Raw genomic sequence first — 23,939 nt, 5'->3', positions numbered from 1 at the left:
AGGCAGTGAGCCCTAGCAGCCCAGGGTGCCTCCTGGCTGGGAGCAGGGGAGAATCCTGTTTCACCTGCGGCTCTGCAGCCCCTCTCCCTTCTTTGGAGTGCTTTTCTCTGGCCCTGTCCATTCAGGGTCCCTCCTGCACGGGGTTTGTGACTCTGTCGCCAGAACTGGGGCATGCAAGTGCTATAAACCCAAACTCAGCTGCCTGCATGGAGAAAGAGCCTCCCTTGTTAGGGTACTGCTGCCCTGGAACAGCGCTATCCTCCACAGCTGGAAAATCGCTGCCCCTGCCTGTGGCAGGGACTAACACTGCAATTTGTCTCCAGTTCTGGGGCATGTTGGTGCTAGGTACAAGGGGTTTACACAATTCTGTGAGCCAGCTGGCCGTGAAGATGCTTGAGCATGACACCAAAACTGAACAGGGTGTATGTGTTGAAGCTGCAGTTACTTTTTAACTGGCCTTTGAGGTTGCAATGCAAATGAGGCATCTCCAAAATATGTTTTCTGCTTGTCTGACTTGTGTGATGCAAATGTGGCAGAAGCCAAGCCCAGCTCGGCTGTTCTGCCGTGTCTTCCCTGCCCTGCTGAAGCGCAGCAGGGTCCCCTGGAAGTGGCTCTCCCTTAAGCCAGGGAAGTGCAGACCACTCTTGTCATCAATATCCCAAACACTTCAGGATGGGCACCGGGTACCTCAGTGCCCCGTGTGCTCATGCCCAGCACTGCCTGGTGCTGTGGGAAGCTGCTGGTGAACCCAGGTTTCCGCGCAATGCTGCCAGCTCTCCCCATGCTCTGCGTGGCTGCCTGTGCCTTGTTTGTCACCCCTGCTGCTCTGTGTGGCTGTGACCCTACACCTGGCAGGTTCTGGACCTGCATATGGCGCTGGCTTCCCTTTTCCTGGGCCCTGGGCTCCAGGCTGCCCTGATGCCTTTGGCAGGGAGCCCCTCTGCAGTGCTGGCCGCGAGGCCCGGCAAGGGTTAACACAGAAACCACACGCCCCCTTTGACGGAGTCAGACCAGCCTCGCCAAATTTGAAAAGGCATCCGGGGCTGAGTGTGCGCCCTGGGCGCAGAGACCCGCTCCGGCCTCGGACCCCCTCTGTGAGCAGCAGCAGCAGCAGCCGGGACCGGCCCTGCGGAGGGACCTGGGCATCCTTGGAGCAGCAGCCCGGCTGCCTGGGGCGCTCCCGGCTCCTGGGCCACCTCCTCCTCGTGGGCTCCCATCGCGACCCCGCGGTGCGGAGGCAGGGGGGGCCTGGCATTTTGTGCCAAGAGGAAAGGGGGTGTGAGGAAAATCTTGTTCCCGCGACAATGCGGTTTGCTCTCTTCTTGTCCTGGTGCTGCTGCCTGCACGGATACGCGCTAGGGACTGGCTTCCTCTATCAATTCCCAACATCAACCCTGCAGCATAACTACCCCGAGCAGAGCTCGGGCTCCCCGGGCAGCGGCTTCGCCAGTCGACGGTGAGTAAGATGGGGTCTGAACAGCGGGACAGCGAAATCGCGGCACGAATACTCTCCCATCTCTGTCTGCACTTACATTTTGGTCCCCAAGGAGGATGCGAGGGGCTCACAGCGCCCTAACTGAGCATCCTTCTCGGGCAGTAGTGTGGATGGTGCCAGGAGCTGCCCAGGGGCTCCCAATCTGCCTGGGACTGTCCCTCTGGGCCAGGAAGCCTTGATGGAGACAAGGAGCTGAACTCTGGTCCCCCCCAAACCCTTCCCTTCTTGCCTACCCCAGCCCGTTGGGGATGGAAACTTTGTCCTGCCACGGTCAGCATGTCACTGTACTGTGCAGAGCCAGGGTTTTAAAGCCTCTGGAGCTGGAATGTTGAGGATGCCGACAGAGGGAACTGTTACAGCCCCTGGCTATGAGGAAAACTTGTTCAACTCAACAAAAGAGAGACATCGGTTATAGATACTGAGAGACCTCGGTTATAGATACTGCTTCATGATCTGCAGCTTTCGAATAGCTGTTAGTACCAAACCTCCCACTCCCCCAACCGCCCCAAGCCTGTTCCCATAAACTTAATGTAAATCAGTTTTGATTTACTGCATCTTGCTGCTTCAATAGAGCAAACAACTCCGGCTCCCCTCCCTCCTCTGTTTCTCTGGGTATTTCTCTAGAGGTGAAACAGCTGTTCAGATGAATGAGCTGCACTGTATAGAGTGGCTTAACCTGATTCCAGTTGTTCTGGAATTTCATGATTTTTTTTTTTTCCAGTGATTCCCTTAAATGGGGATTTAGGAAATTAATGTTCAGGGCTCGTCCGTTACCCCATGGTAATAGGTAGCTGCTGGGCAGGAGGGGTTAGGGCAGCGCAGCTTGTTGGGGCTGGGAGCTGGGACAAGGCAGCGACCCGGTGGGTTTGCAGCGACGCTGTTGCTCCTGCTCTGCTGCACCGTTCTCGCATCTGGTGTGTATTTTGTCTCAAGGTGGGGGTGGTTTTGTTTGCTGGTCTGTCAACCAGGCCTCAGTCTGTAGGGGGTGCGATGTTAAACTACAGTAACTGTCAAAGGGTTTGAAACAGCAGAAAATTACAGGAGAGTAATGGGATAAACCTATCCCAGCTGGCTGTGGTCCAAGGAACCCCCTTCCCAGAGCATGAGCTGCAATGAGAACCACATGTCACTTGTCTTACATGTCTATTAGCCTGCGGATCTTTGTTCAGAGCTACCATGCTTACATGAGCATGCAGCGCCTCTCCACTCACCAGAGACGTTCCCTGTGTCGCGCGTGGACTTGATTGTCCCCTGGGCAGGCGTTCGGGTAGCTGACACGTCATCAGGGGAGTATATCCCTCTCCAAGTCCGTAAAGTGCTGTGTAAAACTGTCTAACGTGGATTTAAATGGTGATGTAAAAGCTGGTAGAATGGTTATCTAGTGAAGCTTTGCCATGTGAGAATGTCGAATTCTGGCTTAAAGCGGAGGAGGAGGAAAGTTTGAAGAGAAGGGAGAAATCACTGATGGAAGTTTTAAAGTAAAGACGCAAATGCTTAGTCAAATATCACACGTTGAAGCAATCTTGGTGTGTTTAGAATTTCCCACTGGATGGTGAAGTTTTGTTGTTGGAAAATGTTTAACAAAAAACCTCTTCATTTCCTGATGGGAAAATCTGTGTGGGAAAACTTTGCCCAGCGAGGAAGGATGTTGGCCCTTTGGGAGAGCCTCCTGCAGGGTACAGTTTCAGGCTGGGCAGCTGTGCTCTTCTGGATTTAATACGGTGCTGGATGAAGAATGTAGGTGTTTTGCTCTTCAGTGTGACATTGGTCTGCATGACCATGAAGCATTTCTCAGGGCTGCAGTGGGCTGCTACAACCTGTTGTTTTTATTTTTTCCCTCTGTCTCTTCCCATCTAAACTGAGGATCACCAAATTAGGTTAAGTGATGGCAGCCGCATCCAAATAGCGTCTGCTCTCCCTACCCTGAGGAAGTTGTTGTAGTGGATGGGTAGGTGGTGGCTGTTCATGGCACTAGGTAGCCTGTCCCACTTCCCCATGTGTGCTGGATACAGTGACTTTTGGCACTTTTCCTCCTTGCCTTCTGCCCAGTGTGAACGGGCTGGTGCTTTGAGAGCTGCTCCTTGCGGTTCTGCGTTTGGGGATGCAGCTCTGCAGCAGACGGAGCTCCCTGCTCCAAGACGCGTCCTAGAATCACAGAATCACTAAGGTTGGAAGGGACCTCTAGAGATCATCCAGTCCAACCCCCTGCACACGCAGGGTCACCTAGAGCACGTGGCACAGGACTGTGTCCAAGCGGGTTTGAAGATCTCCAGAGAAGGAGTCTCCACAACCTCTCTGGGCAGCCTGTTCCAGTGCTCTGGCACCCTCACTGTCAAGAAATTTTTCCTTAACTTCCTGTGGAACTTTTGGTGTTTCAGTTTCCAGCTATTACCTCTAATTCTGTTGGTGGCCACCACTGAAAAGGGACTGGCCACATCCTCTCCACTCCCTCCCTTGAGGTATTTATAGGCACTGATCAGGTCCCCTCTCAGCCTTCTCTACCCTGCTCTCGCCAATGGCTTTTTCTGTCCTCAATCAGCGTATGAGGACATGATAGAGCTGTCTGGGAATCTGCTATCAAATTTTTTTCACTGACTTGTCACAAAAGTTGTATTTCCCTGAGAGGAGAGAAAAAGGAAAAGAAAAAAGAGGAAAAAAGGGGGGGGGGGAAGGTTGCTGGAGTCTTATTAGTGAACAATTCAAGCTCAGGAGCTAATTCAGTCCTTGGTGTCTGGAATTTGAAGGTGGGGGGGCGGTGAGGAGGGGAAGCATAACTCGCATCCCTGATAATGAAATTCTGCTTTTGAATGAAATGTGGCTTTTTTTTTTTTTTTTTTTAAATCCTAGTTTCTGGTCAGCTTTAGTGATGGGTCTTACCTATTAGATCTAAGAAATTTGAGGCTTCTTTGCACGTGCATTGAGTGCTCTGAGCTCCTCTAGGCCCCGTGTGAGCAGGGTGACTGTAGTTCACCCAGCAGTGTCGGTGGGCATTGGCTTTGCAGTAGCAGCCTTGCTCTTTTGGCTGAAGTTAATGTTCAGGACAGATTTTAACGTGTCTGCCATGTTAAGGCACTGAGATTGGGAAGCAGATCTTATTCAAAGCAGAACATATTCCTGGTGTTTTCCTGACAGTTCTGCTAGTTCTCACTTTCCTGGGGAAAGTTGGTTTGAATGTGATTTCAGCCCCAAATTTTGAAGTTCTTGTGGCTCTTAAAGTGGGTGTGGGATATCTCCAGAGAAGGAGCCTCCACAAACTCTCTGGGCCCACAGCTCTTCATTGCCAGGGCTCTCCAGGCCTTGCTGGGCTATGCAAGGGTGTCCAGCAAACAAGCCCATATCGTGCTGAGCCCTCTTCACTAATTCGCCTTTGAAGTGCCCTACCCAGATAACCAAGAGGTCACCAGGTCTTAAGATCATCACCAAACCTTTCAACTCCCCTGTGTTTGTTTCCTGCCCTCTTTAACCATATGATCTTCATCTAACTTGGGGGGTTCAGCCCTGCAGCTTTGCAATGCAATTTAAAACAGCGTGCAAAGGCCTAGCAACGCTGGAATGGCTTTGAAATTCCAGGCATGACTTAGTTACTGCACTGAATTGTATTTGTTTAGGAAATCTCCTACTGTCTTGGCTTTCCAGCTGTTTGTGTGAATTGTTTCCTGTCATGTATGTCTCCTTTCCAGCTCTAGAAAGGAAAAGGCAGTGGCAAAGCAAAGCAATGGGTGGCAGTGAACTCGTGCTCTCCCTGGATAAATTAACCAAAGTGTCTCTTTCAATAACCCTTAATTGTTCGTTTTCTCCAAGCTGAGTTTGTTAGTGTTTTAAACCCTGGATGGAATTCACAAGGCTAGAGAATTAACAGCTTTGCTTGGCAGAGTAGTTTTGTGACACTTGGATCACAATCTGCTTAGGTCTCTGTTTTATCCAATTGGGCTGTGTCTTGATAAAGGGAGACAAATTCAAGGATGTCTTTTGGATTTGTAGCTAAAATAACTGTCAAAGAATGGATGCTTGTGAAAGTTAGAATAATAGACTGATTCTCAGGCTTCCCCTGGGTTTAGATCTCTAGCATCTCTGGATCTTGAAGCAACATTATTCTGTGGTGAAACGGAGGCTACCTGTCCTGTGGGGAGATGCTAAAATTCATTGGACTTCATTTCTGCAGCAATTCAAAGCTCTCAGTCACTTTTAGTTGGAGAGATGTAGGCAATGCTTAACTGCTTTCACTGAGACAGAATATTTGGTTTGAGGCTTTAAGCTTGAAGTACCCCGTGCAGCTTGGATACTGCAAAAAGGCTCTAATAAGAATCAGAACTGCAAAAAAAAAGTTTGTAACAGGGATGTCATCCTTAAAATTTTCATTTTTTTTGTATAATTAAATAGTATTAAAGTTCTTATTTAATGTGTATGAACACACTGGGGCACTGATCTCTAACCAGAGTTTTTAAGTATTACTACAGAAAGGGAAGAGAGTAGGAACGGAGATGTTGTTCTTAATTGCTTTTGTTCCTCATTTCTTTTTTGGAAGAAAAGAATTATTTCTGGACTTGCAGTTTAACACACTGAATAGTTAAACCTAAGATGTTTTGGCTTTAATGCCTCACCACCCTGGGAATGAACAGAAGTGTAATTAAAGAGTGTGCTTGGGGAAAGTGTTACCTATATTGATTTAGGCCTGGGTATTTGAAAATGGCTGTAGCTGTTTCCTTTTTGAGAGGAAGGGTAAGTAGAACCTGTTTTAGATCTAAGACAATTTCAGCTTTAGAAATGGGGAGATCACAGCTCTTGCAAAGAGCAGGAGGGGGGGAAAAAATGGACCCTCATGTCTTGCAAGGGTATTTCACCCAGGAGCCCACAGGATGGATGCTATGGAGAGAGATGTTAGAGGCAGTTTTGTGATGTTTAATGTCTGAGGTAGATGGGTCTCCCTTTTCATAACTCTGTGTTAATTCTGTGGTTTATTTGGAAAATCCAAATCGAGTATCTGCCTCTCAAAATCCAAAATAGTTGATTCCCTTAGGATTAAAAAAAGGAGAGGGGGAAGAGAAAAAAAAAAAATCTTTGAACCTGAGAAGGTATCTCTGAGCTTCTTTTATGTAGGGGTTTTCTCTTGACTTTTCTCGTGGTCTGCTGCATGCCTCCGAGATCTCCTGTGAGAGCTGAGTAAGGCTTTCTGTGTTCCTCTATCTTCTCTGTGCTAAGCAAACCGACTAGCTGCCCAAACTGTAAAGCTCATGTGCAGAAGTGCGTGGAGTCATGGCCAGTCCTGACACCACGTTACGTAATCAGATGTCTTTTTAATCACTTCCAACATTTTCTGCCCCAAGGAATTAGGTGGAAGTGAGATTTTTTTTTTAAGCATTATTTGTGCTAGTTACAGACATGTGCTTACTCAAAGCATCCCAGAAATGCCATTGCAATGAAAATATGAGAAGTATCCTTCTGCATATAGTCTTATAACCAAGTACTGAGTAAGTTAGGGCATGTCCTATTTCTTTGAGGTCTATTTTTTGTGTATATGTGCTCTAGTGGGGAGCTGTCCTTGGCTTTGCAGGTGAGCAAAACTCAATCTTTTCATTTTTCAGTGGAATAATCTCTTTTTTTTTTTTTTTTTTTTTTTAATAAAAAAGGTAAGAGCCTGGACTCATGAGGTGGGAAGCAAATACCCAGTGAAGGCAGTGTGGATGAATATGTCAAGTAGGACAGTTTGGGGGATGGATGCTGCAGAAGGGAGGAAGGGGACAGTGCACAGAGCGACAAGTCATCTTTACTCTGGTCCTACAGTCCTATGGGAGAAACTGCAGTGACCTTCTTCCTGTCCTTGGCATGTGAGGTGTTGGAGATCTTTAGGATTATGAAAAGGCAGCAGTGTAAGTGCTCAGTGAGCTTGATGTGTCTTGTCCTGCTGTGGTGACCCTGTGAGATGGGGTTTCCCCGTTAAGATGTGACCCAGGAGCTTTGTCTCTGCTTCCTTGTCCCATGCCTGGGGTCTGTCACCTCCTGCTCTTTCCCCCGGGCCTGGGCTGATTCAGCAGCTCCCAAGCGCGGTGCCGGTGGCTCCAGCGTGGGCTGAGGCGCCGCTCCTCCTCGTGAGGAGCCTTGGGGCTGCCTGGGCGCTGTGTGACATAACGTCTCCGAGGGCCGGGCCTGCTGCGGCCTGGGGTGGGGTAGCGCGAATGGGAGGGCACACATTGCTTTCTGCTTAGCCCTTATTAAACTCAGATGTTTCTAACCCTTTCTCCAGGCTGTCGTTATTGCTGTAAACACAGCAGAGGACAAGCAGCTTTCTCAGATCCTCATTCGAGGCAGCACTGGGTGACAGATCTGCTAGGATCTGCTTGTGCATGTGTGTAGGGGGAGATCTTTCATGAATTTAAACCTCCAGCATAAGAGATTCTGCTAATGTTTTCCCAGGGAGGACGACTCTCTTCTGATGCCACTTCCCTGCCCTTTGGTTTGCTTGGATCACTGGCCTTTCTTTTAGTTAAGGGATAAGAAAGAGATATCTTCAAAAGGGAAAAGAAGGTCCCATAGGAACAGTATCTTAGATGCTTCCTACCTTTCTCCCATTAAGCCCACTTTGTATGTTGTGAGCTACTGTATCCCTGTCAAGTGCTGTTTATGAATCTTTTGTGCCATCAAATACAAAACTATTAGCTTCAAGGTGTAACTAGGCTATTTCTAACCTTCTCATACAAAAATCCTTGAAGAATTATGTATTTCTGGTAATTCTCCTTATAAACTCTCAAAACTCTGTTCATTCAATATCATTCTCTTTTGGGCTGAGAAACTTTTGGCCCTGCAGGTTGCTAGAGCTGCTTTGTGTGGCATATGGCTTGGGGAGAGCTGCCTTTCTACAGGATTTCTCAGGATTTTTATAAGGCTACGTGTGTGACTTGTTCTTGGGATATTTTTGCATCTGACTCTAATCTTGTGTGCCCTCTTACAAGCAGAGCTAAAGATCCTGGTTCTAATCTGTGGGGAGCCAAGCTAGATGTTAGGAAGATCGCTACTGTTTCAGGGCTGCATTGGCCACCGAATACTAGATTTTTGGAGATATGGGCTATTCTGAGGCATGTGAAGGTGGGATGCTCTGTGCTAGGTCCTTTGTGTCTCTGGCTTGCTGTAAACTGCACTCCAAGAGTTTCAGGGGAGGCATGGAGACTTCTTGTCACTTGATATCCCACATCCCTGGGAAAACACTGATTTAATTAATGCTCATTGCAGCTTTGATGGGATTTTTTTTTTTTAGTGCTGCTTTTAATGCTTTTTAAGCTTAAAATGGCAGAAATCCTGAGAACTGGGCTGTCAGCTTGGCTCTGTCATTGGCACTAGCAGTACAGGACAGAGAAAACTGGGTATGCTTGAGCTTCAGTATTTCAGCATGGCAAGCTCCACTAACGTAAACACTTAAGGGGAGTCACATTCCCTGGTGTCTAATCCCTGAATTTTGTTAAACGGGCATTCCTGCCAGAGCTGCATTGGCCACGGCTACAGTGACCAGCGGGGCAAGTGACCCTGGCTTTCCTGCTCGGCAAAGGAATTGGGATTGAGGAGTCCAGATTCTTGTGCAGCTTAGAACAAACTGGATTTAGTTGCTTTTAATTATCAGCTGGATGATTCATAAGCCTTTGTTTTTTCCATCCTCTCCCTGAACAAACGGACTTTGCCCTCAAACACTCAGCCTATGTTCTATAGAACAGCACGAAGTCTGGAACTGAGACTTGTGAGTTCTCTTAAGTTCTCCCCCCTCAAATAAAACGGGACCGGTAATACTTCCCGTTGTGGAAGGGAAGGCTCTGGAGAGCACTTTGAGGGTGCAGTTAAATCTGAGATGGAAAGCTGCAAAATCCAGAGTACTGTATGTGAATATATGCACAAGTTTATATTAAATCTATGAATGATAATGCTTGGCACTCATAAACTTCCACTGTTGCAGAATAGAGGTCATTGTGCTCCTTGTTTCCTCTGAGCAGGGAGGAGTGGAATTAGTCCTTGAGAGTTGGTCTTTGACCCTAGCAGAGAAGGATTTGGTGAGGAGGTCGGGCAGGGGTGAAGAGCAGCGTTGGGCAGAGTGGTGGCCCTGGCTGTGGTCCTCTCCCCTTGGCCCAGAACGGGCTGGGGAGGCTGCACGGGCTGCGTGTCCGTGGAAGCAGAACGGTGAAAAACCCTCTCTATGGCGCAAAGGCCCGTCTGGGTCCGGTACTGCCGAGCTCCTCCGTTCCTGCGCAGCATCCGATGTGTAATAAAGAGTAAAAAAGGGAAGTTGGCTCTGTCGGATGTTACAGCGCTTGGTTTAATGCCGCTGTAAATCAGCGTAACCTGTAGCAAATATATTGTCTCCCTGCAGTGTATTTCAGGATACAGCACTGAGCCAAATAGTTCAAACTATTGCACAGTAAAAGACTGTCTCCTGGGCTGCTGTTACTGGAAGTCACTAATGTATATCACAAATGATACAAAAATTTTGGATTACAGAGTTGTAGGAATTGCTAAGCATGTAGGCCTGTGGATAAGATTTGAATGACTGCATGCGGCAAGCAGAAATAATAAGATCCTACTTTGCCAAGCACCAGAAAAATACTTGATTCCTAATAGTGTAACTAAAAGTCTGCTAAAACCTCTTCAAAATCTCTGCAACAAAAAGCATTGGAAATTTAGAGCAAAAACTGCAGCAACATATTCATTTTCTTGGGAAAGGTCCTTTGAATCAGTCAAGCTCTCTAATTAAATCCATCAGTCCCTGCCAAGCGGTTATTGGCATCCGAACTAGAAGGTTTTCAAAGCAGCATCTAGAAATGACTGTAGAATTTTGCTGAAATTAAACTTTTGGCTCCCAGGTATGTTTTGGAGTTGTTCCTTGGGAAGGTAAGGGACCAGGAAGTGAGGGGAGAGGGAAGAAGTGGGAATGAGAGGAATTGTCACAGTTTGTGAGTTGAATGTGGAAGCTGGATTGGTTTGTACCAGATGCTTCAACTGGCTTGTGCCACGGCTGAACCTCGAAGTCACCTTGTGTCACAGGTCAGAACTGCCTCTTTTAAAAGAAGCCTTATCCTTTGTGCTCTTCTCCTTTGTCTTAAGTTATTCAGCCTCCGGGCTTCTGGGGAGAATATCATCTGTCTTTAATGTCTTTGCCTTGAATTTTGCCACAAAAAATTCCCCCCACTTCAACCCTTTTATAATGGATTTTGCCCTCTTTGATAATTCCCCATGGAATAGTGCAAAAATTTTTCTGGCCAGCTGCCTGTCTATCTACTTTGGACCCCCTGCTGTCACCTCTCTGGCTCGGTGCTGCTTTCTCCCATTTGGTTTCTCACATATGTACTCGGGAATGTTTCAAAACAGTGTTATCATTCCTAAAGAATCTACCATGCGTGCACAGGCTATGGGGCTTTTTCTTTTGCCTGTTATTACTTGGCCAAATCAAACCCATTTTCCACCTGGATACTGAAATGTAGCTCTTATCCCTCAAGACCATCTCCCTTCCAAATAGAGGCTTCCAAAGCACTGAGGCACTAAAGCAGTTTCTTAAATTGCTCAAGAATTTTTTAATAATAGAGAAAGGTGTTAGTGTTTCTGGTTAGGCAAGAAGGACTCTCTTCTTCCCATGAACAAACTAGGGTGCACCAAGGTTTAAGAAGGGAAAATGAATAACTGTTTTTGGCCAAAAATAAGGTATGGAGACTGCTTCCAAAATGGTGATAGCTTAGAAAGCTATGTGAAATAGCAAAAGAACGTTTTTAATTGGAGAAGAAAGACAAGAAAAAAAGGTAAAGCACTGTTTCTAGATGTCTTCAAATGTTCTATCTATAGGTGTTTAAGTGCAGTGGGCTGTGGGTGATTTGAACATAGCCCATCTGTTTAAGAGTGAGTTTAAAAGTTGATGAGACAATATGGGGTTTTCACTAGCAGGGATTTGGGACTACTGTGCGCAGAGGAGCTGACCTACAGTCAATGCTATGTGGTGACTTTCTGGCTTTGGAAGCGTGGGAGCCTGGAGGGAGGCGGGAAGGAGGCAGCGGGTGCAGCAGGATGCCGGCTGCATCCACCATATCCCGTGGTGTGTCCGTGCCACGTGGGGAAGCACCGCTGGAGAACAGCAGGACAACGTTTTGGGGCAACTCGGCAGTGTGTTTAGGTGGGTGGTGGCAATAGGTGACTTGAGAGGGGAAAGAAGGAAGGGAAAGAGGTGATCACCCATAGGTGTGGATAGGGGCTTATAAAGAGCTTTGCTGCTGTGCTACAGTAAAAATGATTTTTTTTGAAAGTTTTAGGTGCTTGAGTAAAAACTTTAAAGCTGCAGAGACATCCTTCTGCTTTAGCTTGCTGTCTCTAATCTCCCTCCCAATGTGCACTTGAATCAATACTGAGTTTTGCAAAGGGCAAACTCAGCTCTCCGATCGCACAACAGATCTTGGTTTTGATGTTCCTGTTCCCTGCACATGAAACTCCCGTGGGTGTGACTGGAACAATAGGATTATTTTCCAAATTATTTTTTATTGTAGTAATGCCCGAGACAGCCTTGTGCCAGGCATGGGAGACACAGAATAATAAGTTTTCAAATTAAACAGCAAATTAGCACACAGCCTCTGGGTTTTGTTTTTCAAGCTGATTAACACTTTGAATGCCTGCTGCAAAGATTTTGCAGGATTTTGTTTTTATTGAAGTGGGCTCAAATGGCTCAGTTTGGGATCTGTGAACTGGGTAAGTAAAAGTCAGGCTGCTTGATCCTGCACAGTGAAATTTTACAGCACTGATGAAAAACACAGCTCCATCTCACCAAAGGCTGCGCTCCCGTTGTGCATGCGACTTCCTTGCTGCTAAATGATGCAAGTTTGACATCAGAAGGCTGGATTTCAGGCACAAAATGCACTCAAATCTAAGCCCATGTAAGTAAAAATAAGCCTTTTTTTTTTTTTTTTTTTTTTTTAAAGGAACATACCCTGTTGGTGCATGCAAATACAGGCCCTGTGTTGCTAGCCCTTGCCTTGAAGGAGATGCTGGAAACCAGCTAACTCAGTCCATAAATGCAGGAGATTGACTCAGCAGTTGCTGTGTTGGTGACTGTGTGAAGTGCTGAATTTTGTCTTGATTTACTGTAGCAAGTGAACTTGGAGACAACTCTAGGTAGTGACTCTAGAAGACTTTGTCTTGTCAGCAAGAGTGTTCCTAATGCATAGGACAGTTTTATGGGGTTGCTGACTCCTTACTCATAGTTTTCTTAATGCTTTTCTCTCTCCCCAAAGTTTCTGAGGACAAGGTGATATGTGGTGATGTCCTGTCTTTCTACTCGCAGCTTCTCTTCTGCTCTCTACTCCTTTAGAGTTGGGAAGCTTAGTTCTGGGTGGATTTTTGTAGGTGTAAACTTAGAGTGCACTGATAGTACCTTGATAAAATTAATCGTGTTCCCTAATGAAAGTTATTGCTGTAGTCTTGGCTCCAGCAGTACTAGGTCTGGTTTTTGGACCAGAACACAGTATCAAACAGCAAATGTCCTTTAGAAGCATGGGTATATTTTGAACAAATAGTTGGTGATCCACATCCCAACCCTGTGCTTTCAATCAAGGTCTTATTACCTTTTCTTAGCTGCTGCCCTCTCTCAGGGTCAGGTTTTCTAGGAATGACCAAGCCAGTCCTGTGGATGTCTCTGACAAGGGGAGGTGGGAGACCTGTCTGCAGCTGAGTTATCCAGCTGTGCGAGGAGATTTGAACTCAGGTTCTTCCTTTGAAAGGCCCTAATTCAGGGAGCCTTCATGTTCCAAAAAAATCCACATACTTGGTTATAATTATACGTGATTTCCATGCTGCATGGCTACTGAATGCTGAATTCCATCAGGTCAGTCTAATTTAACAAAGATGGATTCCATAGATATTTTTTGTAGGTTTTTTCTTCTGTCCATCTGTCCACTGGAAACCACCATCTTTTCCTTGATGATTGCAGTAATCCTGGGGGAGGGAGCAGCACTGGAGTTCAGTGCTGAGAAAAATGCCTGTAAAAGCAAAGGACTTCAAAGGAGCAAAACCCCCTTCTGAGCACGCAGTCATGCACTAGCTCCCTTTTATTTGCACAGTGAAGATAATTCTGGCTCGGCTCAACCATATTTATTGTTTGATTCGGTCAGAACATGCCACCAGAAAATGCACAGGAGCTGGATGGTGGGGGGGAAAAAAAACAGAGGGATTTTGTTAGAGAAACTTGCCTTGATCCCTGTCTCCGCCTTCCCCTTAATAGGTGCATGGGCAGAGACGTGTGTAGTGAAGATGATGAATCTTTTAAATTCAGTCTTCTGGTGCTACTTGCCTGTTTGAGTGTAAGCCCTGGGGTGCCTGTGTTAAGTTCTCTATTTCTATTAGTGCTGATGTGCAGGGTGGATCTACTCTAAAATTGATCTGAGCTTATGTAATAGAGGGTTGCTGTTGTCTGCAGGGCCCCTGCCTCATTAGTTACAGCAGCTGGAAGGTGCCTTGTGAATGAAGTGGGGGATTGGAGGAAAAGGGATGGTCTTATGGCTGAGGAAGTTGAATGTTGCCCTGGAGAACTGTCTGACAGGGCTGCACCTGTGGCTCAGCTCCCTTCTAATAATTCTAGTAGGGAGAGTTTCTCCCTTAACCCCTGTAACTGCAGCGGCTGCAGAAGGATAAGGCTAAACTTTGTGCTGTTTCCTTTCGATTAAAGTTAGCTCAAGCCTGGAGGGAAGGCTGTTTGGAAGGTCAACCATGCACACAACAAGGCAAGGAGGGCCCAGTTCAATGCACTTGGCTGCAAACGCTGCTGAAGATTAAAGCTGTTGTGCAGACTGAATTACATTTTCCTCCTAAGGTAAAGATTCCTCTAGGACAAACTCCCTCCAGCAGTGTCTGATAATTCACTTTGTGTGGGAGAATTTAAGGCTATTATTGGCAACCTAATGCTTGAAATGTGCTGAGCGCAGAAGGGATTGCCCCCTGGGGAAGGGTTATGCTATTGGGAGGTACCTAGATAAATTGTCCCATCTGACTTAGCTAGGCAGAACTTATTTTTATGGTCTCTTTTTTGCAAACTGTTACTGGGAGGCAGAAAAACTGGAGTTCCTTCAACTCTTTGTCTGCCTGACGCAGCAGAGTGGGAGACCTGGAACTTGTCTTATTTCTATTCATGCCTCTGGCTCTGCTGCTTCGAATGGCTGCTGCTAGCTGGCTTCAGAAACGTCAGAAATCTTCCAGTTTTATTCATTTCCCCAAATGAATGGGCTGCTATAAAGATTTTTCTCAGTTTTTCACAGGAGTCGGGCTAACCTCCATTAATGACTGAAGTGCTTGGATTCAGTGGGAATAAGGCATGCGTAAAACATCAATATTGACAGGATTTCTGTGGCTTTTCATGTCTTCTGACTGGCAGACCACTTAAAACTTTGTAACAGAAGAGCAGGCTCTGCTTTGAACTTAATCCTGCTGTCATGTATCTGTGCACAGTCCCGTCTTCCCCTCCCTCCTCCTCCCCATGTAGTCTCTTATGGATTCCTTAGAAATGGTCCATCGAGCTACAGACCACTGACCTGAATCAAACCCTCCTCTTTGAACATCTGAAGCTTGTGGAGACTGGTAGCAACGACTGATTTTTGCAGCTGGCTCGAAACAACGGAATTGTGGCCCTGGATCCCAAAACCTGGCTACTTGGCGAGCACTCAGTTATGGTTGTGAACATGAGAATGATCAGGTCCTAGCAGCACAGAAGATAAAACTAATGACAACCAACTGAAGTAGCTGATAAACTTGGCTCTGATGAGAGCCAAAGCCCATTCTGGCAGGTGTGTATTTGTGAATAAGAAAGGAATAGTATGTGATGATGTAGAACTGCGTTGTTCAGGAAGAGACACCCCAGAGAGAACCTGGCAGCCTTTGAATTTGAAGTTTCTTGGCATGCACAGGGCAGCTTCTGCTCCTGGCCTCACTGGAATGTATAAATAGCTGACACCAGCTAGCCAGGGGCTCCAACACACAACGTATGGCTTGGTGTTCTGGCTCGACGAGGGGGATGCCGTGCTATTTACACAGAGAAAAGGGCATAGTTTGCTTTCATTGAGTCAGAACAGCAACTTTTCCCCAGTCAAAGTTGGTGACCTTCTGATTTTATTGAAATTCCTCCCTAGGATTGCAGGGAAACTGATAGCTTGAGTGAAAAATGTTACGAGGAAACTCAGGGTAATCTATCTAACTATCAAAACACTCCTACTGTTTTCTGTGCCCTAAACGTTGATCTCTGCTAAGTATAACACACAGTGTGTTATCCTTATGGAAACAGAGAGATAATTCAGGGCAGTTGTTTACACAGCTCAAAGCTTTAGGGCAGATCGCAAGCAGAAACGCCAGAGACATCTTTGGTAGGTATTGGGAGTGTAAGAGTTAGTTCATGCCCAAGCATATGCAGGGTGGCTTTATCAGCACCTGCTGCATATAAAGCATGTTTTTCCAGAAATACACCTGCTTGTCTCTTTTTTTTTTTTTTTTTTTTTTTTGACTCAGGTGAGTTTGAGCTTTTGTGCCTGATTTACTGTTTGGCGTATCGTTTTGTTGGAGTACTGACACCTCATGAAATCTCCACTGGAGTTAGCTCTTCAGCAACGTAAGTGTTTTTGTTCAGGCCCTAACTTGTAGGGTTGTCTCTGCGAAAAGCCCAGCACTGATGGGAGTGTGAGATGCTGCAAGGACGCTGTTATCTGGATGTGTCACCGTGTCCTTCACCGTGGTGAGCAGGAGGGCCAGAAGCTCCTGTGTGTGGTAGGTGCTGCCTGCTGTAGGTCTGTCCTTAACAGGGCATGGCAGTAAGTCAGTTCTGTGTGCAGAGCTGAGCTGTGCTCTCCCTGAAAGAAGTGATTAGACAAGAATGTCCCTGCTTGAATTTTCAAGCTGCAGCCTCTTCATTAAACAGGCTGCTTGCTGAGTCCTGATCAGTTCAGCCCAGTGGTTTCTGACATTGTTCTGTTTGTGAACACTTAGCTGGTGAAATGAAGCCTACCAACAAGCAGTTGGCTTCCCTTTTGCAACCGTGCTTAGAAGCCTCTTCAGGGACCCCCTAGGAGCCTGATAACCTTGGATAAAACAGGCGTTTAGACTAGGGAACAAGCAAAAGTTGCTCTGGGGGATGAGGCTGTTGGCTTGATGTGGTGTGGGCCTTTTAGAAGGGGTTATAGTGGAGAATTGGGTTGAGGCTCCCTGCATACGCTTCGGGTGCTGGGCCTAGGAAAAAGCACTAGGCAAATCAGCTTGGTAAGGAAGAAGGGAATTTGCAGTCCAGTGCCTTGCCCTGCGTGAAACGGTTGCTCTAAAACGACTCAGTTGTTCCAGCCAGGAATGTGGCTTTGATATGTGAGTATGTGGTGCTTCTGGAGCTCGCAGTACTTTACCCTGGGTGTTCGCTAGCTGAGATTTCTCTGTGCTAAAACCTCTTATTTTATCCTTCTCAAACTGTGTAGATGTCTGGAGTCTCCAGGCTTGGACTCACTTTGAACTGTGCATTCAAAGGAGGCAGTACGAGTGGTCCTGTCTCCCAAGGGAAACTTGGCCAGTTGTCATCTGTCTGGAACCTACACAATAGATATTATTGGATATCAGCTCCCATCAACACTTGTTCCCTCTGGAACAACATGTTGCCAGCTGTGATGGACACATGAGATCTTTGTCTGGAGCACTGAAGTTGTCTAAGTCAGTAACTCACAGGCTGGTCTGTAGATCCTCAGTTGTCCATGAAAGTCCTCCAAGAACTAAGTAGGCTGTGAGAGGAGGATGTTTTTTTGGAAATGGCTGGGAAAAATGGGCAAGGGAGACTTGCCTCTCGAAGCCAAGCAGTGGAAGACCAACTCCACGAGGCACTGCAGGGCATTTTGCTCAACATGTTGGTGATGAGTGTGCCCAAGATCAGTGGGGCCAGGCCTAAAGGAGCTGTTGTTTAGATGACTGCATTTTCCTGGTTGGAATATTCTCTTTGCAAAAGCAGTAATATATTCTCTGCCATCCTGGACGTGTGCCAGCAAAAGTCCTAAACCTTCCTTGCTAGCATCTGTATATAATATAAAGGGTCATTTATAATCTCTGTAAGCCATGATGGGGCCTTTCGTCACTTTGTCTGAATGCTGCCTGTGTTTTGGAGACTATTCTTACTGACTTTTGACTGGGAGTGGGTCTGGCTGTTGTCTTTCAGTCTTAGTCCCTGTGCTGTTCAATCTACAGTGAGGGCCAAGCTGTGAACCCTCATGCATCTTGCAATCAGCTCCATTCTGGTTATTCTGCCTCCCCTGTTTACATGCCCCAGTGGAAACCTAAAGCCTGAAAAGAGCATTTATAGAAAAGTGCTGCTAATAATGTGCAAAGAGTGTGATGTTTTGTAATGAGAAGTATCTCTTGCTCCTGAGTGGGTACCTTTGTAACTGAAGTCTCCTCTCTCTTGGGAAAGAACGAATTTAGCAAAATCTGTTTGTATCAGATTCCCCAAATGTCTCTGTGGTTTGACTGTTTTTTGTTTGTTTTTTGTTTACCCTCCAGATCCATGCCGTGGTTCCCAGAACTCAACTTGTAGCTACTTGAAGGAATAGTCTGAGTGCTGAGGTGACAAGTGCTGTGTTACTTTATTGGCCTTTGAATAATCCTGCTGGAATAATTCATCTTTATCTAGGGGTCAGAATAAAATTCCACTTCCTTCTTCACTATAGTCCTGTTTAGACCTGCAAACCAGGTGATAGCTTCAGGCTAGGAAATGGATGAAATGAGAAGTTGGGGGAAGGCTCTCATTTCCTGTAATGATTGCTCCCATTTATTAGGGACGCCAGATTAGGAGATCTGAGGAAATGAACCTGGGAATGTGTCTGTGTGTGTGTGGTGTTTTCAAACCCTTCCTTCTCCCCCTTAAAATGTGCTGGCCTCCGGCATGTGAACTGGGATGTGGGAGCAGCCTTTGCCTCCCGCTGCTGCCTGGGGCTGTCTCGGGAGCATGGGCAGCTCTGGCCAGTGACACCGCTGAAATGAAGGCCTGGAGAAGATATTTTTATAGTTAGCTACAATATCCAGCCATTCCCACGGTTCTTGATACGGGCAGCGGTCACGGTGCCGCCTGCCTAGAACCAGGCCCCAAGGTGCTCAATGGAGTGTTAGGCTCCAAAGCACACCAGAAATAATCCTGGAAGGACCAAGCTGAAAGTGGGTCTGTGCAGGAGAAGGGCTGAGGGGGGTATTACTTAGCTTCTGTAACTTGCAATTTGGACTTTCTGTTACGTGTTAACTAGAGCAGATTCCAAGCTGCCAGATTGCCTTGGGCAAGTGGGAAGTGCCTTGAAACTCTGCTTCTTCCCCATCCCTGCTGTGCTGGAGTGCTATCATTTCATTCCTTTTCCCACCTTTGTGCCTTCAGGAATGCAAAGTTGTCTGGTTTCATGTCAGCTGTGCAGGGCTTTGCTCCTAGCACCATTACGTTTTCTTGGTCTGACACAGAACAGTTTCTTCTTCCAGGGAAGCAGGACTGTTGGACTCGAACACAAGTCCATCAAAGTCAGGATTGGAGTGAAATAGTATCAGGTGGGATAATCCAGCGGCACACAATGGGAATGGAGGTTTTTTGCAAATGAATCTTTGTCATGGGAGAAGGTCAGGGTGCATATGTATGCAAGCTATGTGACAGTTAAGGCATATCCTGTGTAAATAAATACTCAATCTATTTGGATTTCATTGGCAAGCTGGAAGAATGCCCTTGATGTGAGGGCAGGTCTTCAAGTACTTGACAAATATGCTCTGATTTAAAATTTTTGGTAACTTTATTCAGAGTTTGTTAGTATCTGTGTCTGTTCTGGATGTGTCATGTGGCTGGTGTGTTATGTGTGCACAATACAGCGTTGTTCTTTCTCCTGTGGTTGGACCAATTCTTTTCCTCATTGCATCTTAATAACAAACTTGGGTTTTCGTAATTCTGGGACATGTGTTCTTGCCATTGTCCTGTCATGTTCTCTATGTGCATGCTTTGCTTTGCCTCACAAAATGATTTTGTCCTGAGGCTTGTGCAGGAGGGTTGTGCTGTTCCTCAGACTCTGGGCCAAAACATGTGCTTGAATTAAATCCTGTGTATGAAGGAGCGGAAGAAACTGCAGCTACTTGTCCATTTTCCTGCTAGTTTTTCCTTCCATAGTCATATGGATATTCTCTATAGCACAAGGAGCAGTCTGTATTGCCTGATTGCACTGTGCATGCGCTTGAAATTAAAAATAAAAGCTATCCCACTTCCCGTCTCTCTGTCTCTTCATTTTTGTCCCCTAAACTTTGTACCAAAGCTGTGCTGAGCCTGTTGAGGAATCTGTCTTTGTGACTGGAGGCTTTATGGCTGCAGGTGGAGGAGGAGGACGTGCACGTTCATGTTCACCCAGGGTGCAGGATGCTCGGCGCTGCGGTGATCTTTAGAGGAGAAGAGGTCGCTTGTGCTTTGTGCTCTTGTGTCATTGGGGCTGAGGAGCAGACCGCTTGCATGCTTAATTCCTGCCCACTCTTGTGCCCTGTGCTGAAGAAGTCTTACTTATTTTCTCCTGTGAGAGAGCATAAAACTCTGTTGCCTCCCTCCCTCCACACACTTTTGTGCCCATTTTCACACTGTCACCTCTCCAGGTTTGTTCAGCATCTGCTTGTTTCAGCCCTGCTGACAGTGAACTTCATACCAAAAAGCACAATTTTCCAACTCTAGTTGTAGGAGTCCGTGGGCTGATACCACAATGAACAGGATGAAATTAAGAAGAGTACAATAGGAGCTGATCATCAGGAACTTTTATTTTTTTCCCCTGAAGTCCTGTTGTTCGTGATAACTAACAGAACTAAATTATGTGCTGTCAAACTGGCTTCTGAGAGCCAAGCAAGAGGCCTTCCTGGATCCCCTGTGATTCAGATTGGCAGGAGTCTCCCTGCAACTCTTGGTTGGAGGGTCTGGAAAATTAAGACTGAAAGCGTTAGGCTTACTGTAGCTTGCAGAAGAAACTTTGTCTTTTTTTAATCTTTTAGAATTTTATTTATGACAGTCTGATACATGTTGGTGCTGCTTGCTGTGTTCCTGGGACTAACGGGATCCTTTCTCTCCACAGGCATTGGTGTCATTACACAGTTACTCGGACAGTTTCCTGCCAAGTGCAGAATGGCTCAGAAACTGTGATCCAGAGAGTTTATCAGAGCTGCCGGTGGCCAGGACCTTGTGCCAACTTAGTGAGGTAAAAATCTTACTGCCTTCTGTTGCACATACAACTTACTTCACACTTTTCCTTGGATTGATTGGCTTTTAAGCAATGCATTGAAGGCTGAACTCAAGGGGTCAGATGCTAATCTTCTAATTTATGGTGGTATAGATGAGGAATAGCACTGGTGCTAGCTGCAAAATGATTACATGTATACATATGTGTGGAATTGGGGTCAACTTTATGAAACAGCCTTAACTTAGGTTGTTCTGCAATCTTCTGTGAAGAGGTGCAAGCAGGAGGCTGGGAAAGGGTTGCTGTCATTCAAGCATGGGGCTGCAGATAGATGTGAACTCCATGGGAATGCAGTGTGACTGAGCAGGACTAGGGAGGAAGCTAGGCAGGTAACAAACCATGTGGTTGATTGGGACTCGGTAACCAGGCTTGGATTCTTTAAGAGGAATATTTATCCCATATAGATTGGAAATTATTATTTGCAGCCAGTGACTGACACAGGTAATGTGCAATGTGCCTTTTGGAAAGGAATTGTCTCATAGCACGTCTTACTCCTGTATCTCCATATCCTTTCAGACATAGGCAAAAGTGTAATGTCACCTCTTCCTGGATGAGACATGTGGCTTGGAGACAAGGGCTTGTTAAGTTTCCCCCTAGCCTACTATTACCCTGCTGTTCTTTTCAATCCTTTACTTTATTAGGGCCCATCTATATGGAGCGGGGAAAAAATGTGAAATAACTGTGGAACTACCACCTTTCTAGATGGAAAGTCTGCATTGTTTAGCTTTGCCTTCTCTGAAAGGCAGAATAATATTATCAAGCCATCTAGGGAATTGGTGCAGAAAAGCTATTGTGCTCTAAATTTACACCTAGCTTCTAGAACAATTTCCCATGTAGACAAGCCAAGAATTTAACTAGCCAGATTTTGTTCTTTGTTTTTCTTTTGTAACTGCTTCATGAACCAAATAGTGATTGAGGTCGTCTTCTACTTGTTAACCTAGCCAAGGAGTGATCAAACTTTTGATAAGCACTCAGAAATATCCATCTCCCAAATCGGTGTGTGTCCTGCTTACACTGAACTGCTCTTCACTGACACTTATTCATCTGGAATTCACATTTTCCATGTGGCAGTTACCACAGTTGGTTCTCTCGTTTCTGCTTGGCCACTGGTCGGTCTGGGTCTTTTTCACTTGCAATATATCTGCTTTAGTGTCTCTTTGGCTTTGTTTTATGCAAAGTTGTGGTTGAAACACTTAATATTTTACACTGTTATGGCCAAACTTCTGTTGAAGTTTTTTAATTTCCCAGACTTTTTAAGCACATCACTGTCTTTAGAAGTGGGTAAGCTTTCAGCTTGTCTCTCAAACTTGCCAAAAATCATGCTTATTTTTCCTGGTTAACATCACGGTAATTGCAAGAGCACCAAGCAACTGATCACATCACTGGTAAGAATCCTTTTTGTGGGCTACTACAGTTACAATTACATATACATTTATGTCTATGTTAATTCTTGCTTTAACCAAGAGACTTCAAAGAATTGTTTGCTGCTGTGACACTCATTCATGGAGTATTTTCAGTTTCAAATGTTGTTCAGCTCATTTGCCTAATGAGCCTAACTGGAGAAAATGCAGAATGGCCACAGACTTCTCATTTTTTCTTTCTGTTTGATAATATCATAGAAAGAAGCCGAAGTTATTGATATTTAAGGCCTTGGTGAATGCTCAGTTGACAGGAGCTGCCTTTCCAGAAGACAGTGAAGGGGGAGCCTCACATGCCAGTCCCTGAGGAGCTGTTGTCCTGGCTGTTGCAGAGAGGGGAGAGCCCCAAGAGCCAACAGCAATGAAACCAAAATGAAACCAAAACCCTTGGTTTTCCCCTTCATCCTTCAGCGGTTGCTTGTTTTGGCTGTGCATTTGACTCCTGATAATGGGATGAAAAACAGCTGCTGGAATTTAGGATTATTGTGGCATGTAATTACTGTGTGAAGCTTCTGCTCACCCCAAGTCACGCTGTAGATCAAGGTGTCTCCGTGTCAGCACTTCTGTCTTCTCAGGTTTTCTGGAAGTCCAGCTTTCAAGACATGACATGCCCACTTAGGCTCTGTTTGCTGCTTAGAAAAGGTCATATATCAAATTACATCTATTTATTCAATTTCTGCACTTGTAGTTACTTAAGTAATATAGAAATACATTTTCTCTTGATATGAAAGATGAAGTCAACCTTTTGGCTATTCTTCTATATGTCTATCAGAGATATTTCTGGTGCCTGTCCTTGAATTATAAGAGGAAGCAGAAGCAGATTCACGTGACATTGTGCTTGACTGTAAGGTACACAAGATATCAATAAGCTATCAGCATCAATCTGGCTTTATAGTATTTCTCTCAGCTTTGACTTGAAATAAACCGTTTTAATCTCCTTGTTTACAGGGAGCCAACCAAACCTGGGAGAGCTTCCATCCTACCAGTGTCTGTTAGCAGGAGGCTCATTAGCAAGAGGGATGCCAGCCAAAAAAACAGGCATCTCAACCATGCAGTAGTAGCTGAGAGGGATGTCCCATTAGAAAAGTTCTGCTCCCAAGCAGATATCAGTGTGGCCAGAGAAGGATTTAAGCCATCTCCTGCTTCCCGCTGATTTGTGTTGTATTTCTTTTCCTTATGGTACAAACTGTAGCCACAGATCAAGCCTTTATCCTGCCCCTCTACTCAGCCCTAGTGAGGCCACATCTGGAGTATTGTGTCCAGTTCTGGGCCCCACAGGACAAGAGGGATGTGGAGCTGCTGGAGAGAGTCCAGCGCAGGGCTACAAGGATGATCAGGGACCTGGAACATCTGCCCTATGAGGAGAGGCTGAGGGAGCTGGGCCTGTTCAGCTGGAGAAGAGAAGGCTGAGAGGGGACCTGAGCAGTGTCTAGAAGTACCTCAAGGGAGGCAGTGAGGAGGATGGGGCCGGCCTCTTTTCAGTGGTGACCACCAACAGAACTAGAGGAAATGGCCACAAACTGAAACACCAAAAGTTCCACATGAACTTAAGGAAAAATTTCTTAACAGTGAGGGTGCCAGAGCACTGGAACAGGCTGCCCAGAGAGGTTGTGGAGTCTCCTTCTCTGGAGATCTTCCAAACCTGCTTGGACGCAGTCCTGTGCCACGTGCTCTAGGTGACCCTGCGTGTGCAGGGGGTTGGACTAGATGATCTCTAGAGGTCCCTTCCAACCTTAAGCATTCTATGATTCTTTGCCAGAGGAGTATCTGTGAGATCACCAG

General features: G+C 46.1%; 1 protein-coding gene across 1 annotated transcript in view; it reads left to right on the top strand.

The window, feature by feature from the left end:
* Nucleotides 1-1,304: 1,304 nt before the first annotated feature.
* The window catches only part of COL26A1 (collagen type XXVI alpha 1 chain), a 139,191-nt gene continuing 116,556 nt past the window's right edge, over nt 1,305-23,939 (top strand). The window contains 2 exon segments of the mRNA XM_088530101.1: nt 1,305-1,456; nt 20,578-20,700. Of these exon segments, the coding sequence (XP_088386227.1) occupies nt 1,305-1,456; nt 20,578-20,700 (275 nt within the window).

Source organism: Tinamus guttatus, unplaced genomic scaffold (assembly GCF_059628265.1).
Source record: "Tinamus guttatus ecotype Peru unplaced genomic scaffold, ASM5962826v1 Tinamus_guttatus_pri_ptg000356l, whole genome shotgun sequence".
NCBI classification, from domain to species: Eukaryota; Metazoa; Chordata; class Aves; order Tinamiformes; family Tinamidae; genus Tinamus; species Tinamus guttatus.
Note: the sequence above shows the minus strand (reverse complement) of the source record. Positions and strands in the feature narration are given on the sequence as shown.